The sequence below is a fragment of the Coturnix japonica genome, chromosome 13 (assembly GCF_054131305.1).
Source record: "Coturnix japonica strain WE chromosome 13, WE-NBRP24, whole genome shotgun sequence".
Classification (NCBI taxonomy): Eukaryota; Metazoa; Chordata; class Aves; order Galliformes; family Phasianidae; genus Coturnix; species Coturnix japonica.
Window position 1 is genome coordinate 16,169,405 of NC_140675.1, and position 23,576 is coordinate 16,192,980.

The following is a 23,576-nucleotide window of genomic DNA, read 5'->3' on the forward strand; positions in this document are numbered from 1 at the left end:
GCCTTCTATACACGGGGTGTGGAAAAGACCTGTTAACTTTTACATTTTCATTTCACACGCTTGTAGCGTTGCCTTCGGGTGCTCTAAAAGGAATGATATGCTCCCTTGTATGCCCTGAGCAACTGAAGAGCTTGTCAAAGGAAAGAAGGTAAAGCAAGTTAGCTTATTATTGATTCAAGTTCATCGTGGCTTTACCCATTTGTTAATACTACCAGGAGAGGTTTGTAGACTTTCCAATGAAACAGAGAAAACAGACCTTTGAAGAGGGGTGTGAAAACAAACTAGAAAGTAAAAATATCTAAGAAGGTCAAGTAGAAAAAGAAGCCCCAGCAAAAACATTCAGAGAAGGATTAAAACTAAGCAAGTATTTCTCCTAATTCTTTCATGGGTCTCCCTCATGTCTGCCCATTTCTCAGCTCACTGCAATCTCTGGTACAAGGGGGCTGTCATGTTCGCTCTGTGGGCACAGCTTGTGGCCGCACTGGTCCTGCCTGCGGCCTGCCTGGCACTGCTCACACAGGGAGCTGTGTGCTCAGGTCTGTGCTGCCAGCTCTGCTGGGAAGCTGTGACCATGGAAGTTTTGTGCAGCTTTTATACAGTGTGGTTATGTAAAAACATCTCCTCAAGCAGGGTCTGTAGCAATGGCCCCAGCTTTCTTTGTTATTCTGATTTTAATACAGACTGCTGTGGAGTTATCAGAGGTCTGTCTTAGGGCTGGGTGCTCGATGGCAGTATCCTCCTTCAGCAGGCTGAATGTGAGCCAGCAGTGTGCACACATGGCCATGAAGGCCATCCTGACTTGTATCACAAATAATGCAGCTGTCGTCCCTCTGCGCTCAGTGATGGTGAGGCTGCACCTCAAGTTTTGGGTCCGTCACTACAGGAAAGACACAGAGGCCATGGAGTGTGTCCAGGGAGGACAATGGAGTGTGGAAATGAGTCCTACAGGGAGTGGTGAGGGGATTGGGATGGTTTGTTCTGGAGGCGGCTCAGGGGAGACCTGACGGCTGCTGCTCTCTGCAGGGTCAGTGGTGTGTGTTGGGTTGGCCGTGGTGATCTTGGGGGTCTTTACAACTTGAACGATGCTGTGATTGAAGGACGCGGGTCTGTAAAGATGCAGCGCTGCCTTGTGCTGCAAGGAACAATTGTTTTGTTGTTTTTTCTTCTTTCTGGAGGATCTGTGAGCACTCCTGGGCTGCTCGGCATGAACCAGGCCCGTCACTGTTCACATAATACAACAACTGCTATCAAATACAGCATCAGCGTCCGAGTGCTGCATTACCAGCCACTTCCTTCTCCCACTCGTGCTGCTGGGCCCGTTCCCCGACTATGGAACAATCTCTGTTCATCTGAAGGCTCCCGAGCAGCGCACAGCGATACCCGCAGCCCGCCCAGCCCCGCTCCGTGTCGGCCATTCCCGCCGCCTCCCCCCGCCCCGGGCGCTGCCGGAGCCGCCTCAGCACTAACGGCCGCGGGGCGGGGCCGCTCCCCCCAGTTCCCATCGTGCACCGGGCTCGGTGGCTGTCTGGCCACGTCCCCGGGCCACGTCGCTCGGTGCCCGCTGAGCTTGCGCCATCTTCGCTCCCCGGCTCCGGGCCGCTCCGCCGCCTCCGTCGCCATGAACATCTTCCGCCTCACCGGGGACTTGTCCCACCTGGCGGCCATCATCATCCTGCTGCTCAAGATATGGAAGAGCCGCTCCTGCGCTGGTGCGTGCGGGAGGCCGCCGGGGGGAGCGCGACGGGGCCGGGTCGGGCCGAGGGCCGGGCGCTGTGCTGGGCGCTGTGCTGGGCGCTGTGCTGGCTCCTCGCTGCGGGCTGCGGCCGGGAGGGGCCGGGGCTCGGCTTTACCGCTCGGCTTTGCTGTTCTGTGGGGCTGCTTAGTCCGTGGGGAGGGGGCGGCAGGGCCGGGGGCGGCGCAGGGCCTGGGAGGCGGCGGGGAGCGATGGCGCCCAGCAACTGCGGCTCCAACAGCGGCCGGGCCGAGAGCGGGGCTGGGTGGGCCGAGCGGAGCCGCGTTGTTCCCCGGCAGCGGGGCACCCGCGGGAGCTGCGGTTTCCTTCACGCCCAGAGTCTGCGGCTCTTGGTGCTCGAGTCCCTGAGCAGCGCCGCCTCGACCGCCCCCCCACCCCGCGGGGAGCCCCTTCTTTATGTAAGGGCCCGGCCGGCGCCGAATGAATGGGGAGCCGGGCAGGGCCGGCTGCTGCCGGGCCGGAGGCGTTGCGTCCCCGTTCCCGAGGCGCGTGTGTGTGTGTGTGTGTGTGTGTGTGTATGTGCCGAGCTGAGCGCTCTGCGGGCTGCAGCGCTGCCAGGAGCTGACTTGCACTCCGCACATCCTGAACTTGCTCTGTTCGCTACTCGTGCAGGGCGAGCCGGCGCTCTGCCCTTTGATTCCCCGCAGTAAGAAGTGCCGTGGCCGCCCGTACCGCTGGCGTGTCCGTACGAGCGGCTGCGGCAGAGCTGGGAGGCAGAGCCCGGGCGCTGCAGCACGCCGAGCTGCCGGCTGCTGTGACGTGGCAGGAGCGGCGGGCAGCCCGCTGGGCCCAGCGCTGCCTGGGCTGAGATTTGCTCCTCAGCCGGTGGATGTTTGTGGGAGGGATTGGTTTGGGCTGCGGCCCGACAGAGCTGAGAATGGAGAAATGGAATCTCCGCTGGTTTACAGGTAAGAGGGAGAGCACGGATTCTCCATGTCCAAATCAGGTCACTCATTGCCAACCACTTGATGGTGTGACAGAACAATCACACTAAATGAACAGCTTTGCTTTATAGTAGTGTTTTCTTTGTGTGATTTCTCACTTCATAAAATGCACGAAGTAAATGACTCTACCATTTAAATAGGGTGCTGTCATATTGCTTTTTGACGCCGAGGAGCCCAAGAGCTCTTTGCTGATGACCCTTCCTGGCCCAGGCTCGGGGGCATTGGGGATACTGCCTGGATCTGACAGGAGAGGATCTGACTCCAGCTCTAACGTTGGGTTCTGTCTGCTGCCATACACGAGGAATGCTGTCAGTTACAACCAGACAAGGGTTAATGAGCTGAGAAGTAACATTTCATAGTCTGAAGAAGAGAAATGAAGAGTTGCAAGGCTAAAATTGGAGTAGTACTTTAGCTAGGAGACTTGGAAGTGACCTTTGGACATGAGGTAACTTTCATAGTATAGTACAGCATAACCCGGTCTCTTTTTTCCGTTCAGAAGGTGCTCTGACATTGTTTTTCTTGGGTCAGTTATGACTGAGGATCACTGTTGGTAGAGGTTTGTTAGTAAGGAAGAGGAATTGTGTTTGTCACTGGTTTTGGTACCACTTTCTCCAGCACAGAGAAGCAGATGGGCAAATAAATGTGGCCCTCAGCTCTCCCATCTCCGTGTCAACCGGCATCTTCAAACACAGCCATGTGCCTGCACTCATTCAGCTGAAACAGTGATTCATTCACCGTCCTCAGCTGAGCACTGAAATGTGTATTTATTTGTGTGGGATTGTTGCTTGGTGTATTTTAGTTCTGCCTGAATCCTTAGGAGTAATCCAGATCCATTTCTCCTCTGTGGGATTAGCGTTGGAGGGCTGAGAAGCTGGAAGGAGATCAGTGCCTCGGGGGAGCCTGGGCTCTGCTCGGGGGGTTGCTACCTGTGGCAGTGAATAGTGCTAGTTCTGGTTGTCAGCTGTCGTTTCAATGAATAAAAGCTGTGTAAATATATTTACTCAGAACATGTTTGTGAAGTCCATGACAAAAGCCCCTCAGTGGTTACCAGCTGATGTTCGATACCTGCTGGCTGCCATTGCAGGGGGGCTTTATGTAATTCCGTTGTGTGGTCAGTTGAGCAATTTATACATGAAATAAAATTACACCTCGTGGGTGTTGGTGACTGAGGAGACTGAGCAGGCCAGCAGGTGCTTTAACAGTGCGCTGCCCTGGCAGTAGGAGCTTAGAAAATAAATGGAGGTTTCTAAGTGATCGCCAAACCCGAGGCTGTGATCCATGAAGAGCTTCGAGCCGCATGGTGCCGGCTCCGCATCTCACTGCATCTGTGTGAGCCCGCAGCCTTTGTTAGGCAGAGCTGGAGGCCTGTGGGAGCAGCTGGAGCCAGGCGGCCCTCACAGCACTCTGCTTCCTGGGGAGACACTGCTCTGCTTCTTGGAGCAAGGCTGGGCCGTGGAGCTCCTGCATCGGCTGTGTTAGTCAAAATTCATCTCTTTATTTTTCCTAATTCGGTCAATATGCTAAACAGATAACGAGACAAAAGCAAATCAAGTTGTGATTTCACAGTTGGCAGGGCGACAGTTTTTTTTTTGCATGACTGCTTGTTTGAGCTTTTGCATTGAGGAGTGGGGAAAATGCTCATCGTTCTGAACAGCAGCTCAGAGATAATGACTGGGAGCAGTGCAGAACGCTGCAGCCAACGTGGAAGTGACTCTGGTGTCATAATTAGGAAATCCGTGAGACTTGAAGAACACTCTGCTTTCACACGTTGTCATGGTCAGACTGTATTTTCTGATCCGTTCCCAAGTCAAATTAGATTGTTTGTGCTGTGAATTACTGCCTGGGAATTGATTTGCTTCTCTCAGTGTTATTTGTCAAGTGTTAAAGGTGACCTGCAGCAAATTATATGCTGAATCGTCTGGAAAAAAAAGTAGTGTGGGTAATGAATGTGTAATGCTTTCATTGGGCGATGGAGCTGTCTCATAATTTCAGGTATCTGCTGTGGACAGCACCATACATTAAGCTGAACGTTTTATGCAGTGCTTTGCCACAGGCTGTTGCCAATTTGTCTGTTTTCTCAGAACATACTGCTTTAGGTAGGAAAGTTTTGCCTTTTAGTCAATGAAATTTGAGTTTAGAGTTAGGTTGGTTAGTATTTCTTGAGCAGACCCAGAGGAGTTGTGGTTCTGTGGCTGATGCAGACTTTGTGCTAAACTACCTGGATTTTGTTCTTTAAAAAGGCTGGGAGGGCTCTGCAGCTAAAAGCTTCCTTAGAAAAGCTTCAGCCTGGAGCTTTCATGGCCATGATGTGCAGTAGCCGAGTGCCCCGCAGTGCCTCCATTGCTGCCAGCCCCACAAGAGCAAGCTGCAGTGGATGCTGCTGTGCTTTGGAATGGCAGCAGGGCCAAAGGGGAGCCTCCAGCTGTTGCTTTTAGCCGAGCTTGGAAGCAGGAGTCAAAGTTTTTCAGTGTATGAAGATAAAACAATAAGGAAAGGTGGAAATTTGGGAAAAGAGGGCATGGTAATGCATGTGGTTCTCTCCAGAGCGAGGTAATGTTTATGGGAATGAAAAGAGGAGAATGACCGCGTGGTCTGTGTGCGACAGCTGTGAGCCATGGGCCCAGCCAGCACTGTGCTGTTGTAGTGATACAGCCCCGTCATCAAACCCATCAATGCCATGTTCACCATGTCCCTCCTGCAGCTCTGCTCATGGTGTGGGTCTCAGCTCTGCTCATGGCACAGAGCTCAGCTCCCATCCAGCCCTCCTGCACCCCATGAGCCTTTGGTCTGAACTCTGGACCTTGCCTGCTCTGTCTTACTTACCTTGGAAATCCATTCAGCCTTGGTTTTGTGGTGTGTTTCCGGAACTCCAGGCTGTCCTCAAGATTCAGAAGTCAGTAACACTGAAAGCATTAATAAAAACAGCAGCTTCTTGATTCTAGGGGCAGGTGAGGCTGCCCCTCATGGGAGGAATTTGTTGAATACATTTTGTTATTACATTTGTATTTAGATGACAATACACCTTGATCCAAACATAAAGCAGTGGCCAATAATAAATATATTTGATACTCTCTGCTTTGTTGTGTGTGGTTAGTAACTAAAAGAACACACCACACAAAATACCCTGATGTTGCACATGGTGATATGACACAGGCTGGAGCTGTGCACCCCAGGGCTGTGGGCCAGGCCGGTCCTGTCTGGAGGGCTGCTGTGAGCACTGCTGCAGGCTGCTGTTCTGTTGGGGTTCAGGAATGTCAGGTCAACTGTTGTCTTCACTTTGGAGAAGTTTGGTGGCTGTTTTTGGCTGTTCTTGTTAACCAGGGCTTTTGTGCGGTTGCTTTGCAGTCCACATAATGAGGTTTTGGGGTCTTGCTGTTTGCTGTACATTGACCTACTACAGACACTGGGTCTGTGGTATCTATAGTACTTACACCAGTCCAGGTAGAGAGAATTCTTGGTAACACTGAGGTTTGAACTGTGGTGCAGCTTTGCAGTGTGGTGCCCAAGGTTAGGCAGCTCACAGGTGATGTTTCTGGAGATAATAGAAGCTATTGTAAGTGACTTCTAAATAGGGCTAGCAACTTTTCTAGTACAGTAACATGTAGGTAAGTTACAGCTGAGCTGCTGAGGGAGGTGAATGTATGGTTCTGGTTGTACAACTTTGCTCTGGAAACCCAGATTTGGTCTTAGTTTTGTGATAAACATGCATAGAAATAAGGGATATATCCTTCCTCAGTTTTGGCTTCAGGTGTTTTAAAGAGTGTTGTTGCTTTTACAATAATTAATTATTTCCTTTATTGCTTTAGGTATTTCTGGGAAAAGCCAGCTTCTGTTTGCACTGGTCTTCACTACCCGCTATCTGGACCTCTTCACTTCTTTCATTTCATTGTATAACACATCTATGAAGGTAGAGTATACCGGACATCAGCAGAGCTGGTATTGCTGCATGCAGAGTGCTTAACTTTGTGAACTGAGGCATCTTTAAATGCCCACTGTGTAGTTGGGTAGAGAGTGTGGAAAATGGACTCAAAACTCTTTTCTACGCTCTACATGCAGTTATTTTAAAACTGCTTGTGTGGGGACTGTGACATTTACAACAAATGCCTCTTTGGTTATTGAAAATAAAAGCCCTTGGCAAAAGTAGTTTAAATTGTATTTCTCATTTGAGGTATTAGAAACGACTGAAGAAAAATCTCTTTTTCTACAAGGGAAACTTGTATTCAGAATGCACAGTCAGAATTGTCGCTAACATTTTGTCAGAGGCTGATCAGAAGTTTTCAGGAGTATACTTTAAGAATGTGGCTTCCATCTGATTTATACCCCTGTGCTTGTCAGCTGGATGCAAGTCAGCTCAGATTTGGTTTTGTTGGCTCCATTTGTGCAAATACTGATGCCCAGTACAAGAAAATAAAGCAGCAGAGTGGAAGAGTACAGCCTGTTTGGCACTGGTGGCACCAGAGCAGACGCCCTAATCCAGTCCCTTTATTCTAGGGGTTTTGTGATGCTTTTCAGTTTTAGATCAGAGGATAATGTAACTTTGCCAGGAGGAAAGACTGGATAGTTAATTATGTGGATAATACTGAAGAATTATGGGAACTTCCTTCAGAATTTCCTTCAGGTTTGATTCTGTGTTTCTGTTTCCTTGCTGTTTCCTTTTCTTTTTTTAAAGCAATATTAATTGAACTATAAGTGCCAACTTGAAATGTATTTATCTGGAAATGGTCATGAGATATATAAAAAAAATAGGAGTTTCTTCTGTGCTCTGGGGATATAAGCAAATTGGTGCCAACTGCCTTTCTTATCGATTGGGAGGCTTTAGTTCCTGTGGTTTGTAGCTTTCTGTATCACACAGTTGTTTTCTTATAGTACCTCTGAGTATAGGTTGTGTTTCTTTTATTTTCATGTCTCTGGAAACCTTTTGAGCACCCCAGAACATACTATTCTCACTGAGTAACTTTCAGGGAGGAGCTGGGGTTCACTGAAACTTTTTAGCACTTTCTCTGACCACACATATTACCTTTAGCCTACAGTTGTGGTTGGGATTTCCTAAACATGATACCTTGCCATAGAATTACAGAGCATCCTAAGTTGGATGGGACCCACAAGAATTATCGCATCCAGATCCTCACTCAGGACCACCTAAAACCAAACCCTATGTCTGAAGTGTTGTCCAAGCACTCTTTGAACTCCAGCATCCTGAGGCTGTGATCACTGCCCTGGAGAGGCTGTGACATGTGCAAACAGTGGTTTTACTGTTGTTTTCTGTTTGCTTGTTTAAATCCGTTTCTTTTCCATTGTGAAGAACCTATACCAAATATAATTAGTTGTTTGGAACATTTTTCTGTATGGTGAAACTTAGGCAGTTGTTAAACTGCCTAATGTACTGTGTTAGTGTCTTCAGGACAGTCGAGCTCTGTCTTGGTGATGGCAGAGTGCCCTTCAGGAAGTGAGGTATTCTCTGATTGTGGTTACTAACTGTAAAATAAGGCTACTTACCTGTCCCATGGGGAATAAGTATAAAGTCTACTGTGCTATAACAATTCAAAATGGTAAGGCTCAACATCAACTGAAATTGAAACTGAGTTCCTCTCCAGTGCTTCTGGCAGTCTTTTAGCTCTTTGTTTCATGGCCTGTTGGTTTCAGAGAACACCGGCTCTGCAGATGTAGAAGATGTTTAAAGCTGTAAGTCAAACAAGCTGGTTTGTTATATGTTAAATATCTGGGTCTAGGTGGGGCTTGATTCAGTACCTTTTTAATTGCCACATGAGCCACCACACCCCTGAGCTTTTTGGATGGGGAAAAAAAGACCTCTCCCTATTGTATGTATGCACACGTACATTTTTAGCTTAAGAGTTTAGCTTCACCGCTCCCCTTGCAGCAGCAGCAGCAGTCTTCCAGTCAGTGCTGCAGTTGTTTCTGCTCAAGGAAGGGTCTCTGACATGAAAGAAACTTCTGACAGTCACTTCATCCAGAGGCAAGGTGACACTTTAAAACATCACTGGCTCATTGGTTTTGAATTATTCCCTGCTGAGAAAAGCTGAATACTGCCACATAGCATGAAATTGAAATTGCAGAAGCATGTAAGCAAAAAATACAAACTGAAAAGACAGCTTATTCTTCTTAGTACCTAGGAATGGCTTTGTTCAGTGAGTTTAATGTAATCCTGTAACCTCTGTGGGTATTTCTTTTTCTTTCCTCACTCTTCAGCTTATCTACATTGCTTGCTCGTATGCCACCGTGTACCTGATCTACATGAAATTTAAGGCCACCTATGATGGAAACCATGATACGTTCAGAGTGGAGTTTCTGATAGTTCCTGTTGGTGGTCTCTCGTTTCTTGTCAATCATGACTTCTCTCCTCTGGAGGTGAGTTGGTTATGGGCAGGAGCTTACAATTATTTGCTAAAACATGTAGTACATGAGGTGTCTGTGTGTTAGCAGAATGGGGAGCGTTCTGAAAGTTGTCTGTGTTTAGTAGGTTCAGGTCAATTCTGTAATGCATCTTTACAGTGTAGTTGTCGCTGAGAATTTAAAGCACTGCAGGATACAGATGTTATTAATTAATGTTGAGCATTTTATTAAGCAGGAAGCTGTCTTGTCACACTAATTCAAAAGAATCCCTCCTTTTGTTATGTATGTTAACAAAATAACCCGGAATGCGAGTCGTTGGTGCCACCTGGTGAAATCAATAGAAGTTGTAATACTTGTTAAGTTCTGTAGAAACAGGAGTGGCATAGAGTATTAGAAGGGACTGTTATATTAGGGATGCGGCTGTATGTTCTGCCACAAAAAGAATATGTACTACTGAGTTCAGGTCAGTGTTTATGCAAAATAGAGATATCTTTAGATGCTTATTTTAAGTGGACTGACCTTGTTAAGTTCATTGGAAGGTGTGGTTTAATTAGCAAAAGAATCTGAGCAACGTTTTGAGATGTTGTTTTAAATTTTGTACTGCATTAACTCATTCTTTAATGAGTTAAAAATTTGGAAGATCGCGGAAGGAGGACTTCATGCACTCAGCTTTTCAGAGCAGCAGCACTGTGAGCCCTGTTTAATGGTGTTGTATATCCTGAACTGATAGATGGGTAAACTTGTATCAGCCAGCTCCCCAGATATTGGCAGAGTGGTGTCTGAAGACTTGCTACCTTGTATCATTCCAGGGATGATTATGAAGCTTTTATTTTTGTACTGTATGAAGGATAGTTTGCCAAAACACTGTGCCTGTTCCCAGTAGAGTGGTTTTCATTGATAGGGAATGAAGGGGCAGCTCAGGTACCTCCTGCGCTTCTGTTAACAATATGGCTGTTTTATAATCTGTGCTGTTTTTCTCATTCCAGATATTGTGGACTTTCTCCATCTACCTTGAATCTGTCGCCATTCTCCCCCAGCTTTTTATGATCAGCAAAACTGGAGAAGCGGAGACCATCACTACTCACTATCTTTTCTTCCTGGGTCTGTACCGTGCCTTGTACTTAGTCAACTGGATTTGGCGCTACTATTTTGAGGGATTTTTTGACCTCATAGCGGTTGTTGCTGGTGTGGTCCAGACTGTTCTTTACTGTGACTTCTTCTATTTGTATGTTACAAAAGGTGAGTAGTGTGATAACTTGCAGCTTCAGGTAGTGAAATGTAGTGCTTTGCAGATGCAAATCCACTTCATAAACATTACTAAGTTGATAATTCTCTATGCAAGTTATTACTGTAATCTCCTTTTTAGATTTATCAGGGACACGTTCTGCAAGTTCAGGGTATTTCTGAAGCCTGTTTTTAATAGAGATAAATGTATCAACAGTTTGAACTTTATTGACAAATTTGAAAATAAGTCTGACTGAATACAGGTTGGAGTTTTCTCTGTCAACAAGCACAACCCTCGTGCTTCTATTGGCAAAGTACTTTTTGTGCAGGTGTTACACTTACAGACAATTTCCTCCTACACTTTAAATACTGTTGGAGTCCAGAGGTGACTGCACATATCTGCAGATGCTAAGCGTAGAAGCAGTTGTTTTGGTTGGACCTATTACCAATTCTGCTGTCATTGGTATTCCAGCATCCATCATATAACCACAAAGCTACGTGAATGTGACTGTTAGTCATTACTCTAAAAAACCACAGTCACAGGATAGCATGTCCAGTGGTGCTGGAAAGGGAATGCCAGGGTGTCATGAGAGGGCAGGGTTGGGATTCTGACTTCATTGTAGTTTTGCTGATCTATGTTGAGTAGAGAGGTAAGTTTGGCAGAACTAAGGGCAGTGTTCCTTTTCTACCCAAGTGACCAATAGGTTTTGTTCCCTTTGAAGTTGTAACAGTTGTGTCTCTTGGTCACATCTTTGTTTCGCTAACTTTTTAATTTCTCCTTTCCTACAGTACTCAAGGGAAAGAAGCTCAGTTTGCCAGCGTAAGTGCCAAAAAACATCACCAGCATCTGTCCTTTGGGATGCTTGGACAGAACAATCCTTATCACAAGCAAAGGTGAAGATGCTTGAGACAGAAAGTCAGAAACACAGCTCTTTATAGTGCAGGTAGTCATCAGCGGCTCTGTAAGAACGGAGGAAAAACAACCAGCAGATTTCTGTTTGATGCATCTTGCCTTTATCTTTTTTATTACTATGTATAAAGATTTTTTACATAAAGAAACTTATACTGTATTAATAAATTCAGTGTATGGTTTCAATTGGAATAATTCCAAAAGTGAGATTTTTGTGAGATTGTTTATGACCAGGAAAAAGTGCAAACTTTTTTTTTTTAATTTTCAAGAATTTCTTTGAAATTACTGATTTTTTTTCTTTTTTTTTTTCAGTGCACAAACACGTGCATCCCTGATGGATGGTACCCATCTCTTCTTTCCCTTTGATTCAATTTTCATTCCACTATATTTATTTTTTTTTTTTCCAAAAGGTGAATATTTGTCAACTCGAATCTAAAACCACCAGTGTTTGCTGTGATGTGCTGGTGCCCGATCCTTGTGCCATCTGCTGACGTGGAGTTCCTTGTTTCAAACATACGTTGGTGCCGGAAGGGGAGCACTCACATTCTGTAGTTGTCCTCCTTCTAACACAGGCTGATGGCAGGAGGGCAATAAGGAAATCTTGCGGCCACGAGAAATTGGCCTTTCCTGTTTTTGCCATGTTTGGGAAGGTGATCCCAGCGGTGGTGGCACCTGGCAGTGCAGGTTGTGAAGGTGAGAGTCGTGGTTATGGTGCTTAGTGGCAAATGCTTGTAACTGTTTGTTCGTTCTGGACAAGGAGGTTCAATATTTGGATGTGCAGCCCTGCGACACCACTGCAGCCGTAGGAATGGGGGACGTGTGAGTTGTTGATGGCAGTAATCTGTAGGTGATCGTTTTTAAACAGTATCTCCATTTCTTTTTAACGAGTGCTGTATGAGCAACGTCCATGTTCAGCTTCAAGTGGTTTTGGTGTCACTTTTGGACAACTAATATTTTTTTAATAGACTTTTCCGAGATCAGCAGCACCAGTTTCCATTCTTTTTTTCCTTCCAGTGATTCCCTTTTTTTACTGAGCTGTTGCATGATTTATCCTGTGTTACCATCCTCAATAAACACTTTATGAAATGGTGAAGATGTTATTTTTATTATTATTGGGTCCATGTTTTATGAAATGAAGATGTTATTTTTATTATTATTGGGTTCATGTTTGCAGCTGCCAGTTGTGGTGATGAGTCGCTCCAGCCCTGCAGGCCGCGAGCCGCTGTGCGCATGCGCATGAACTCGGGCAGAGCGAGGCGGGCTCACACCGTCACGTGACCATTGCTCACGGCTATAGGGCGTACAGCAGGTCGGCGGGTCGCAGTGCGCATGCGCAGCTCCGCGCTGTGAGGGCGGGCGGTTCCTCAGTGCTGGGCGGGCCCGGCCGGTGCGCGGAGCCGGCGGTGGAACGTCGGTGTGTGCGGGATGCCGGGGCTCGTGGTGTTCGGGAGGCGCTGGGCCATCGGCAGCGACGACTTCGTCCTCCCGGGGACCTTCGAGCTGTTCCTCAGGTTGCTGTGGTAAGGGCCGGGACCGCGGTGCCGCGCGCTGGGCGGCTTTCCTCACAGAGCGGCGGGCAATGGCCGCGGTTTATGTAAGCGGCAGCTGAGCGCTGCGGAACGGCACCGGGTGCTGCTGTACTGTCACGGTTTGGATTAGTTTGAATTGCTTTGGTTTGGATTAGTTTGAATTCCTGGTTTGGATTAGTTTGTATTAGTTTGGTTTGGTTTCTGCACGGCTCCCTCCGTGTGGCGGCTCCAGGCTCTCCCCTGTCGCTCGTCCCGTTGCAGGTGGCTCGGTATCGTGGTGCTGTACGCCGTGCACAAGGGTCAGTTCAGCTGCCCGGGCGGAGCGCTCCTGCACAGTTACCTGCTGGTGCTGCTGGCGCTGCTGGCCGCGATCATCTGCACGCTGTGCGCACTGGTGTATGTCAGCATGCAAGGTACGTGGGCGGGGGGACTCGGTGCATGTCGTGCAATTGGAACTGGTGTGTGTTCTGCTGTTCTGGAGTTGCCACGTGTAGAAATGCTCCGCTTTAAAAATGCCACGAAAACATTGTTCTTTTATTTTTTTTCCTGGTGAAGCATGTCGTTATGACAGCAGTCTCAAATCTGCACGTGGTCTCTAGAATAACAGCAGACTGCAGTTTCTAGTCTGTTGGTTCTCACAACGCACTGTAATTAGAACAGTATTTAAATTATTTAGGTGGAAAGAAGCATGAAGAGAAACTGACGGGGCTGAGGTGTGAGCGATAGTGCTCAACCTGATAGTGCTCAACCTGAATCTCGCTGCTGATTCTCCTGCGGTTTCCAGAGCAGTGGGAGGAAGTATTAACCACTTCATGCTGCTTTTAAGTATCAAAGTTCAGGAGGTGCAGGAGATAAGTGTCGATAGCACAGGGAAAAGAGCCTTTCTTATTCAGTGTGAAAGTGAGATTATAGCACTATCATGAAGCAGAGTAATCCTGAGGCTGAATTTCCAGTGAAGCTAATAGTGAAATGTTCTGGATTGTGGTTATAACCTGTGGGGTTTGGTAGCAGCGGGTCTTGCACCAGCACTTGGAAGTCATCATTTCCACACAATGTAGTTTTTGTCTGATTGTGCCCGTGTAAGTGACCATGTTGGTGTGGGACAGTGTACAAAATGGGAGTGGGAATAACCAGCTGTTGGGGCTGGGGCTCTTGTGACAGCTTTGTTACTGGAGCTGAACTGCAGCTTCGCAGCTGGAGAATAGTTTCAGAAGTCGTTTTCATTCTGCAGTATTTTAAACCTTTACAACGTAAACCTTTACATGTGCCTACACGTGAGGACGCACACCCTACGTGTGTTATCTTGCCGTCAGCAAATTGGTTTAAGGAGCTGAGCCGGCCAAAAATTAATTATTTTTTATTGCCTAAGAGTGCTACAAGGAAAAGGTTATTATTAGCTAACAGTACTGAAAACAGTCTAAGAAATACTTGGTCTATGAGCGGTCCTATATTTACATTCTTATTAGTGAGTGTATTTATTTTTATGGTGGCTGAAATGAGGGAGCAGAGCCTCGTTGCATGTGGCTCACCAAGGAGTACCTCAGCCTTCAGTATTCAGCCAAATAAAAGCTGGGTAGAGTCATAAAGAAGCACTGGCACTTACATGGTACTGTCTGTGAGCCAGCACTCTGGACTGCATCCTTGGCTCATGTTCACTGCAGAACTGTCACTGACCAGAGGGTGATTTTTAATATTAGTGGTGTAGATGGTAAGAATCTATCTATTTTCTATTTTCTCAGCTTTGGTGATCGCTTTCCAGTACTTTGCAATCATTTATATTTACATTTGAGCTTCTTATTTTGTGTAGAGCTTAGAAAGTTCATATATTTGTTTGTGTGGGATTTTATATACCTGAGATATGTCCATAAACCATTCCTGTTTTAAATCCTCATTATTTCAGGAACAATTTCTAATCCAGGCCCAAGAAAATCACTTCCCAAGCTACTTTATACCCGCCTGCTTCTCTACCTGCCTGAATTTATCTGGGCTGTTGTAGGAGCTGTGTGGGTGTCAGACAGTAGCGTGCGCTGTGAGAGCACTGTGATAAATGTCATCCTTGGGACGGTTATTGCAAGGTAAAGTGCCCCACCCTCTGCCATACACACGCATCTAAGCTTGATAATGCATGTGAGACAGAACGTAATGCTTACCTTTCCTCTGCATGTGTTCCAGCTTTGCTATTGCTTATAAATTATTTGGGGTTTTTTTGAAGGGTTTGTGTCGGCTTGATAACAAAATGTGCACCATTATGACTGTAATGGATGATGTTTTATGGTGTTTCATGCCTTACTTTGCTTTCTGTTTCTCAAGACCTGCAGTTGTGTTCTCTCACACTTATCAGAAACACCTGTTTTCAGCCTGCTTCCTTCTGTTTTGCAGCTGGGTTATCATTGTGTTTACCATCATTGGAGTGCTCATTGTCTTTGATCCGCTCGGGGGGAAAAAGACATTTTACCTCACTGATGGTTTAGATCGGAACTTGGAAAGCAGTCAGTCAGGGCAGCTGCTGTACAACGTGAAGAACACTGCTACCAGAGTCTGGGAGAAAAGAATCAGGCTGATGTGCTGTTGTATCGTGCAGGATGATGACCATCGAGTGGCCTTTACAAGCATCGCAGAGCTTTTCCGTGCCTACTTTTCAGTAAGATGAAAAGATTTTTTTGTTTTTTTTTCCTTTACTGACTGAGTTTCCAGATGTTACAAAATGTGTAACTGTGTTCAGCTGGAGGTCCCTGCTTGCAATCAGGTTCTGAATATGCTAACTTGAAACTTAAAGATGAGTCTTGTAACAAAACATTCAGTGCATACAAGAAGTGGGGAGAAGAAGGTGGTTAGGTGCTGGTGTAGCCACCTCTGATCCCCATTGTCTCCGAGATAAATGCAATTAGATAAAATGAAAAAAGTACATCACCATGTGTGTATTCTTATGAGATAGCTGTGATGTGGTGAGTTGTGGGATAGCTTTAAGAGCTCCCTCATTTCTCTGTACAGGACACGGATCTGGTGCCAAGTGACATAGCAGCTGGTTTGATTCTGCTCCATCAAGAGCAAGATAAAATGGAAAGCTGCCCCAAAGAGCCGGAAGAAGTTCTGTGTCACTCTCCATCATCTCTTGTGGTAAGGCAGGGCTGTGCTAGCATCTGGTGCAGCTACTCTGGGAGTTGGTGACAGAGCAAATTGAAACGTAGTTCTTTGTGCAGAAATTGGGGTTGTGTTTGTTTTTACAGAATTAAACACTCAGCACATATTCACTGATACCAGGAGTGCTTCTGTTCCATTAAATTTATCAGTGACGGACGTTAAGCACAAAAAGGAATAATTTTATACAGTTGGTCATTTTTGCAGAGATGTGAGAGAAAGTGAACAGGGAGAAGGATGTATTTAGTACTGTTTGTGAAGGACTGAAAAGCTGGTCTTGTAGCACTGTCTGTCTAAACTGTGTTTGGTACATAAATCCAGACAAGATGAAAAACAGACAGTTGGGGATGATGGGTTACAGTTTGCTAATTGATTTTGCTGTGCCTAGAACACCTTTGTAAATTGTTCTTTCTTCTTTTGGCCTGCGTTACACAAAAGTGTATCCAAGTGTATTTCTATCCAATTCCTTTGAAATCTGAGCAATGTGGAGCCATTCTTAAAATAGCCCTGTCAGGGATATCTGCTACAGACTCTATAGCCATTCCTTCGAGCTTATCAGTATCTAAGTATTGGAAGGATATAGTTTAATGAGAGATGTTCAAGATTCTTGAGTTCTGTAGCTACAGAAACACTGTTTTCCTGGAATATGTGTTGCTGCCTTTAATTTCTTTTAGATGCTGACGTTTCCTGTTTTGATAGTACCTTAATTTTCAGTAGTTTGTGTTTGGGCTTTATTCTGGGGTTGCCTAACACACTTTTCTTCCTCTCCCTCCCTCCTCTTCTTCCCCATGTCCTTGCAGGCTGATGATTTGGATATTGAACTGGAGAATGCTGCTCACTATATGCTGTTTGCTGCAGCTGCCTATGGCTGGCCCTACTACATATACACCAACCCATTCACTGCGCTCTGTAAGCTCAATGGTGACTGGTAGGTTGAATCAAGAGCTTAAAAGATTTGCAGCTCTAACTACATTTTCTTAATAATTGAGGTTAAATCATTTAACCTTCTGAAATATAAATGGCTTGGAAATCACATCATGCAGTGCATAAAACATTAGATAATTCTGTAGAGAATTTGTTTTAAATTTACTTTTGCTTGTTTCTATTTTTTGTCACTGGAATTTGGTCTTAATTCTTTTCTTACTGACTTGTTTGCAGTGGGTGATGGTCCTGTAGCAGTGGTGTCTTGCCAGTCCTGTAACTGGAAATGTGGCGTTCTGCTCAGGCAAAAGCACCCTGTGGGCAGGGTTAGCATTTTGTACAGACTAATAGTACTGGAGGGAATTAGATGAGTTTTAGATTCCCAGCAGAAATCATTTTGCAAACGTAGTTGAATTTAATTCCTGAAAGGAAAGCTACAGAATTTAAACATGAAAGCTTTTCTGTTCTGTGTTTGTTAGTTGCAGAAGTAGACCAGAAGATTGTGATATAACTGGAAGTGATCGTCGTAACTTTCACTTTGGATCCATCCTAAGAATAACAGGACTGCAGTACAGAGACTTCATTCATATCAGCTTTCACAACAAAGTAAGCAATCTGAACAGGCATTGAGCAAGAAAGCCTTAGTGATGATAGGGGAACTGTTAGGTCACAGCTTACACTGTGATTGAGCCCTTGGGGAAGGGCTGTGGCTGCCCCAGGAGCACAGGGGATTGTTTGCAGCTGTGCTCCCCAGGTGACCAGAAGGGGAGGACTCAGGGTGGACCTCTCCCTCCTCCTCCTCTCTGTGTCAGATAAAGGCTGGGCACTGAAGGGAAGGGCATTTCTTGGGCTTAGGCTGCTTCCTGGAAGGAGTGCTGCATAGCTAGAGATCTCCTTCACCAACTGGGTGAGTTCAGCTCCTCTTTTTTATATGGCTACCAGCCTGCCTGCATGTGCTTTAGCTGGTATCACCAAAAATGTGCCAGAAGCAGTTTTGCTGCTTTGTGAGCAGAACTGTGATTGAGTCAGTGAAAGCAGAGGGTGAAGTTTGTAGTTTGCCTTCAACATTTATAAAATGGAAAATATAAAAAACAAGTGAAAACATTTTTCGCTGCTATAAGGGCACTTATGAGAACTTAATAGTTCAGCTTCTGTCCACAGTACAAGAAATTCAGTAGGAGGGCTTTCAGAAGGTGAGAACAAATCCTTACGTTTCTGAGAAGCTGATGTCTTTACTGAATGTATTTTTTCCTCTGCAGATATATGAGATTCCTTTTTTTGTTGCTTTGGATCACAAAAAAGAAGCTATTGTGGTTGCAGTGAGAGGAACGTTGTCTTTTGAGGTATTATCCATCTAATGTGTGTAATTGGCTTTATATGTATGGGTGAACTCCCAGTATCTAGAGGAAATGATAAGCTGTAAGCCCTACTGTGTTTGGATGGGCATTATTCCTTTGCTTCTAGAATAGAGTGTGGAGGGAAGATAGTGGTGATTCTTTGGTACTGTGACTGAAGGTGTATTTGTTACATGTGTTTGCAGCTTGGAGATAGTTGCTGAAATTGTGATTGTGATTTCTGTGTGTGTTTGTTTGGGTGATGTTCTATGGTCAGCTGTATTTGGCTGCTTACAGACTTGGTGATTCCCTGTGGGAATGTGAATTGTAGAATAAATAAGGTTGGAAGATACCTCTAAGATCATTTAGTCTAACTCCCCGCCTACACCAATATTGCCCACTAAGCCATGCCCCTACATACCACGTCCACCCTTAAACGCCTCCAGGGACTGTCCACCACTTTCCTGGGCAGACTGTGCCCATGTCTGACTGCTCTTTCTGAGAATTCTTCCTAATCTCCAGTATCTGAAAGTATAAGTAGAGCATGAGCTGTGAAACCCCACGGAGTGGTCTGATTAAAGCTGTTTTGTTTGCAGGATATTCTCACTGATCTGTCAGCAGACTGTGAAGACCTGACTCTGGAAGATGTTCTAGAGAATGGCTTTGTGCATAAGGTGTGTGCAGTCTGTGGTTGTTCAGAATTCATCTCATGCAATAAGAAGACTAACTTAATTCTTGGGATCCTTTAATTAAATTGGATGAGTATTCTTATGGTGTAGATTGCACAAACTATCTGAGTGGTTTGGTTGTTGTGTCATATGCATCCTGGCAGTTTGTACACCTGTTGTCTGACCTCATGTCCTTACTAAATACTAGGAAAGCTTTTTAACCGTTATGTACGAGACCACTCGGTTGTGGTATGCTGTCTGTCAGAGCATGCTAAAAGGGGAGGCTGGTTTTCAAGGAAAGGCTTGTTCTATGTTGGTGTTGATTTTAAGTGCACATCTGTTGTTCTTCAGATTAGACAATATCTTTGTCTTCTAACTTAAGTTGTTGTCTTGCAGGGAATTACTCAGGCTGCAAATTACATCTATCAAAAGCTAATAAATGATGGAATCTTAAACCAGGCTTTCACAATTGCTCCAGTAAGTCACCTTCCAGATGATTTGGTTTGTCAGTAAAGTTGTGCATCCTTTTCTGCGTCTCAGTCTTCTCTTTCTGTCTGTAGGAATACAAACTTGTGATAGTTGGTCACAGTTTGGGTGGTGGAACAGCTTCTGTATTGGCAATCATGCTCAGAAACTCCTTCCCAACGTTAAAATGTTACGCCTTTTCTCCTCCAGGAGGACTTCTAAGGTAAGTATGAGATTTCTGTTATTTGATTCTCTAACTGTGGATTTTTATGAGTGCAGCGTGCAGGCTGTTGTTTGTCACTGGTGGTAAAAGCACAGCTAATGGTGGTTGAACATTTGGTATCTGCAAGTTTGCTCTCTCCAATAGTGTTATGTGTTCTTTGTGTTTGCTGTAGTTTCCATGGAAGTAAATAGGGGATGTTGCTAAATAATTTTGCTTGGCCGTATTAAGTTTGTTTATATGTTCTCTGGTAGAATTGGATTTGCTCCACCTTGAATTACAGTTGGGTTCCTTAGGGAATGTGTAAATGTTTCAGAAACAAGTGGCTCACCTGAGCAGGCTGCCTCAGCCTGAGCTACACACAGTGAGAAGCAGCGCGGCTCTGTCCCCTGGAGGCCTGCTGCAGAACTGACTGCAAGAGCTGCAGTTTTTCTTGCTGCATACCATTATTTATTACTGAATGGTGATAATCACAGTAAAACTGAATTGTGTGTCTTTTCTTTAAGCAAAACACTTGCAGAGTACTCCAAGCGCTTCATTATTTCAATCATTCTTGGAAAGGACCTTGTTGCAAGGTGAGATGGAAATGTTTTTAAATGATTTATTATTATTATAAGTTTATTTATAAGTTAGATTTCATAAAATAGGAGGCTTTTCTGAGTTCTCTATGTGTTTGAACAGGTTAAGCATGCCCAACATGGAGGACTTAAAGAGAAGAATAGTGAGAATTGTGGCAAACTGCAACAGACCCAAGGTAACTAAGTGCACTTTGTGGTTAGAAGTCAGTGGAGTTGTTAGCTCAGTTAAGACCTGGCATTAAAGCATTGACACATGGGGTATAGTTTGGCTTTTAATGATGCCAGTTGCATGAATTTCTGGAACGTGATATTAATGGTATCTGTGGTAGCCTGTTACCTTAGAAAGTTGTCTTGTTGGAAGTCAGGATACAGCAAGGCCTGGTAGAAAATAGTGCACAATGTTCAAGACCTGAAATGATTTGTTTGCTAGCATTCCTGTTAAAGGAAACTGTTTAAAAAAAAAAAAAAAAATCAATAGATTTACTTTCATTAGTAACTGTTCAGTATCAGGAAGTAAATTAGTGGTTTTATTTAAAATTTTCCCTTCAGATTTAACTTGGAATGTAAATATTTCACCTTTACAGTGCTCATTGCTTACCTCTTCTCCTTACTGCTGGTTAGAAACAGAACTTTGAGGAGTGGTTTAAGGATTGTAAACAGCCATCTCTTCTCACCTGCTGTTAAATCTGTGGACTACAATGATTTCATTGTAGTCACTGGAATAGGAGTCATGTAGAGAGTCTGGATGGCAGCTGACAGTTAGAAGTTGTGGGTACAAGAAAGTTAAATTTGCACAGTATAATCCACAGAATCATTCACCTGAATAAAATGTTAATGTTTTCCTTAGTGTTCATATTGGATTACATTCAGTACTGGTGAAATAATGTTGGGAAAATTCAGTAAGGAAATATTATCAAACGGAACTTTTGACAAGTGTGTGCATAAGTTTCATGTGTAGTGTGTGCAAAGCACACAGATAAAGTCACTTGAAAAGATGCTGTGCCTCAGTTTAGCTGTTTTTCTGTCTGAATTCAGTACCAGATTTTGTTGCGTGGCTGTTGGTATGAAGTATTTGGAGGAGACCCAGATAACTTCCCAACTGAGCTGGATGGTAGGAACGACGATGCACTGACGCAGCCCCTCCTAGCTGAGGAAAGCTTAATGGTTCATCGGTCACCTTCATACAACGCCCTTGATGGAGAATCACACTTGAATTCACCACCGCAGTACCCTCATCTGTATCTTCCTGGAAGGATTATCCATATTGTAGAAGAATCCAGCTCTAGGAGGTAAGTAGAATAATGAATACCACTATCCCGTCTTCCTAAAATCTACTTCAAGCGGTTTCTCACTTTCTAGTATGTTTCTAGTTCTGTTTCTTATCCTTCATATCCAATGCACTGATTACTACAAATTATCCAGTTTTTGTGGTGTTCTTGTTTTTTTCCTTTCCTTCTTCTGCACCTCCTTTTCTTTCTGCTTGTCTCTGTTTGTCTATGTGTGCCCATGTTGGTGTGAAGATGCTGGTTTAGCTCTGGCATGCTGCAGTTCCCACACAGCACTGCAGATGCTGCTGTCTTACATCCTGGTAGTGGTGAAGCTGACAGCACAGCCATATAGGTGCTGCTTGTAGTACTTGCTCAGCAGAGCTGGAGGGGTCAATTTGCAGCAGTAACCTGCTGCTGTTCAGCCTCTAGACCCCTGCCCCTTGCTTGCTACGAGCTTGAAGTGCTGGAGGGGTGTTTTACTGAAGGGAAAGGTGATGTGTTGGTGTTTTGTTTTGTAGGGTTTTTGGTGTTTGTTTTTTTAATTCAAGGCTACCTGTAACACCCCTCAGATCTGACTTGGTGGGCTTTGAGTGGCAGCATTTCCATCTGCCTACTAAGGGGCAGCAGGATAGCTCCTTGAAGCCGCCTTCCCCACTTCCCCGATTACAGTGGTTCCATGTTGTCTTTGTGTTTGTGTTTTTTAGGTTGTGCTCTTCAGACATAAAATACTCTGCAAACTGGTCAAATGAAACAGTCTTCAGCAGCATTTTAATAAGTCCCAAGATGATAACAGACCACATGCCCGATGTTGTGCTCAATGCTCTCAACAGTTTGTCTCAAGAACACAGATCTTGTATTTCTTGTCGAACAAAATAATTGAACAGAATGTGGTACGTAGCTCAGAAGAGAGAAGTGCTTTAAACAAGAATGAAAAATGCAGCTTTGAGGTATTCAGGATACATTCCACTTCCATAGAGTGGATTTCAGTACTTTTCTCATCTTGTGTGTAATGAACAAGAGGTTTTGGTGCCCTTGTCTCTGCAGTGATCTCAACAACATTATGATGGGTGAAGCGCATATTCTGCATTGATGCTGAAGCTTGAGCTTTTCCAAAAGTGGAACAGTATACAAGTGCTAGCCAAGCTGTTGCAAGCTGTCACCAGAGAGTTGAGCCTTCAGCTGAACAATTGACTAAGGTGAGGTTGAGAGGCCAGCTTGTCAGCGCAGAGCCCTGTCAGGCAGGTTTAAAAAAAATCCAGTTCTGCTTCCAAGTCACTTCATTCCACTGCTCACGGGTGTCCTGCACCCTGTTAAAGGTGCTGTAATGAAAGCGGTGCCGCAGTGCACGAGTTGGATGCAGCTGAGCGGCAAGAGGAGGTGAGTGAGGGACTGCCTGCAGTCAGGGCCAGTCTGCAGCGTGGGTGTGTGAAGGCAGGCCCTACCACTGTGGTGGTTTTCTGTTTTGTTTTTAATCAGGCAGTTCTGGTTGCACTGTTTTATCTTAAGGGTGTGTAGCATCCCTGGTGGAGGTGGTGGGAGTTGTGTTAAGTGCTGCTTGGGTTTACATGTGCAATATTCTTAATCTACCTGGCTTTTGTATTTGTTGACCCATGGGGCTACTTTCTATTAATTTTAAACTGGACTGATACTTTATTTAATGAGGAAAAACAAGTGTTCACGCTTCATCTTCACCGTGATAGTCACTGGCTCTAATGAAAACAGTAATTTGTAATTCTGCAGAAAACATATATATTTGTACAGTGGTTTTAAAAGAGTGTGGCTTGTTTCTAGTGTGTGAGTACTTGAACAACTTTTTGTTTAAGTCAAGAGCGTTTCTTTCTTATTAAAAGAAATTGCAAGAAATAAGTAACCATATGACATGGTTGAGAACAGCCGTGCGATGTTCTTGCTGTGATACTTAATGTGGAAGAAAAAATAAAACCTGCTCTAAAGAACTTGTTTCCTTATCTTCAAGTTTTCTCGGCATGAGACAAAAAGTAATGGTTGCTTGCTGGTAGTGCAGCGAGCTGAGTTGCCCTCCTGGGGCAGGGCTGCTGCTTCCTTCCTTGCTGAGCTGTGGAGCATCCACAGGCACGAAGGTACGTGACCACAGGTAAATGTAAATGGCTGAACTCTGAGAGCATTAACTACTCACTAGAGTGGAGCCACCCTTCTATATTCTTTCAAAAACACCCCGAGCTTGAGAGGAAAAAAAAATAAATCAACTTTTCATATAGCAAGCTGAATAACTTCTGTTCTGTGCATTTTTCCCC

General features: G+C 44.9%; 2 protein-coding genes across 2 annotated transcripts; both read left to right on the top strand.

Annotated features, from left to right (window-relative positions):
• Window positions 1-1,553: 1,553 nt before the first annotated feature.
• Window positions 1,554-12,275, top strand: KDELR2 (KDEL endoplasmic reticulum protein retention receptor 2). Its single transcript, XM_015877045.2, has 5 exons — window positions 1,554-1,709; window positions 6,504-6,604; window positions 8,905-9,063; window positions 10,035-10,287; window positions 11,062-12,275. Exons 1-5 carry the CDS (start codon window positions 1,619-1,621, stop codon window positions 11,094-11,096), a joined length of 639 nt encoding a protein of 212 aa, XP_015732531.1. The 5' UTR covers window positions 1,554-1,618; the 3' UTR covers window positions 11,097-12,275.
• A 255-nt stretch (window positions 12,276-12,530) lies between these two features.
• DAGLB (diacylglycerol lipase beta) lies at window positions 12,531-23,258 on the top strand. The gene is made up of 15 exons (XM_015877043.3): window positions 12,531-12,702; window positions 12,973-13,124; window positions 14,612-14,786; window positions 15,091-15,352; window positions 15,703-15,828; window positions 16,650-16,777; window positions 17,250-17,376; window positions 18,030-18,113; window positions 18,701-18,778; window positions 19,169-19,249; window positions 19,333-19,460; window positions 19,964-20,032; window positions 20,139-20,211; window positions 21,071-21,324; window positions 22,008-23,258. Exons 1-15 carry the CDS (start codon window positions 12,608-12,610, stop codon window positions 22,177-22,179), a joined length of 2,004 nt encoding a protein of 667 aa, XP_015732529.2. The 5' UTR covers window positions 12,531-12,607; the 3' UTR covers window positions 22,180-23,258.
• The last annotated feature ends 318 nt before the right edge of the window (window positions 23,259-23,576 follow it).

Excerpts from the sequence above, each read along its gene's own strand:
- KDELR2 (XM_015877045.2), top strand. The coding sequence starts at position 1,619 with ATGAACATCTTCCGCCTCACCGGGGACTTGTCCCACCTGGCGGCCATC. Across the intron at positions 1,710-6,503 it reads GAAGAGCCGCTCCTGCGCTG|GTATTTCTGGGAAAAGCCAG; the intron begins GTGCGTGCGGGA and ends TTATTGCTTTAG. Across the intron at positions 10,288-11,061 it reads CTATTTGTATGTTACAAAAG|TACTCAAGGGAAAGAAGCTC; the intron begins GTGAGTAGTGTG and ends CCTTTCCTACAG.
- DAGLB (XM_015877043.3), top strand. The coding sequence starts at position 12,608 with ATGCCGGGGCTCGTGGTGTTCGGGAGGCGCTGGGCCATCGGCAGCGAC. Across the intron at positions 18,114-18,700 it reads GAGGAACGTTGTCTTTTGAG|GATATTCTCACTGATCTGTC; the intron begins GTATTATCCATC and ends TTTTGTTTGCAG. Across the intron at positions 20,033-20,138 it reads GGAAAGGACCTTGTTGCAAG|GTTAAGCATGCCCAACATGG; the intron begins GTGAGATGGAAA and ends GTGTTTGAACAG.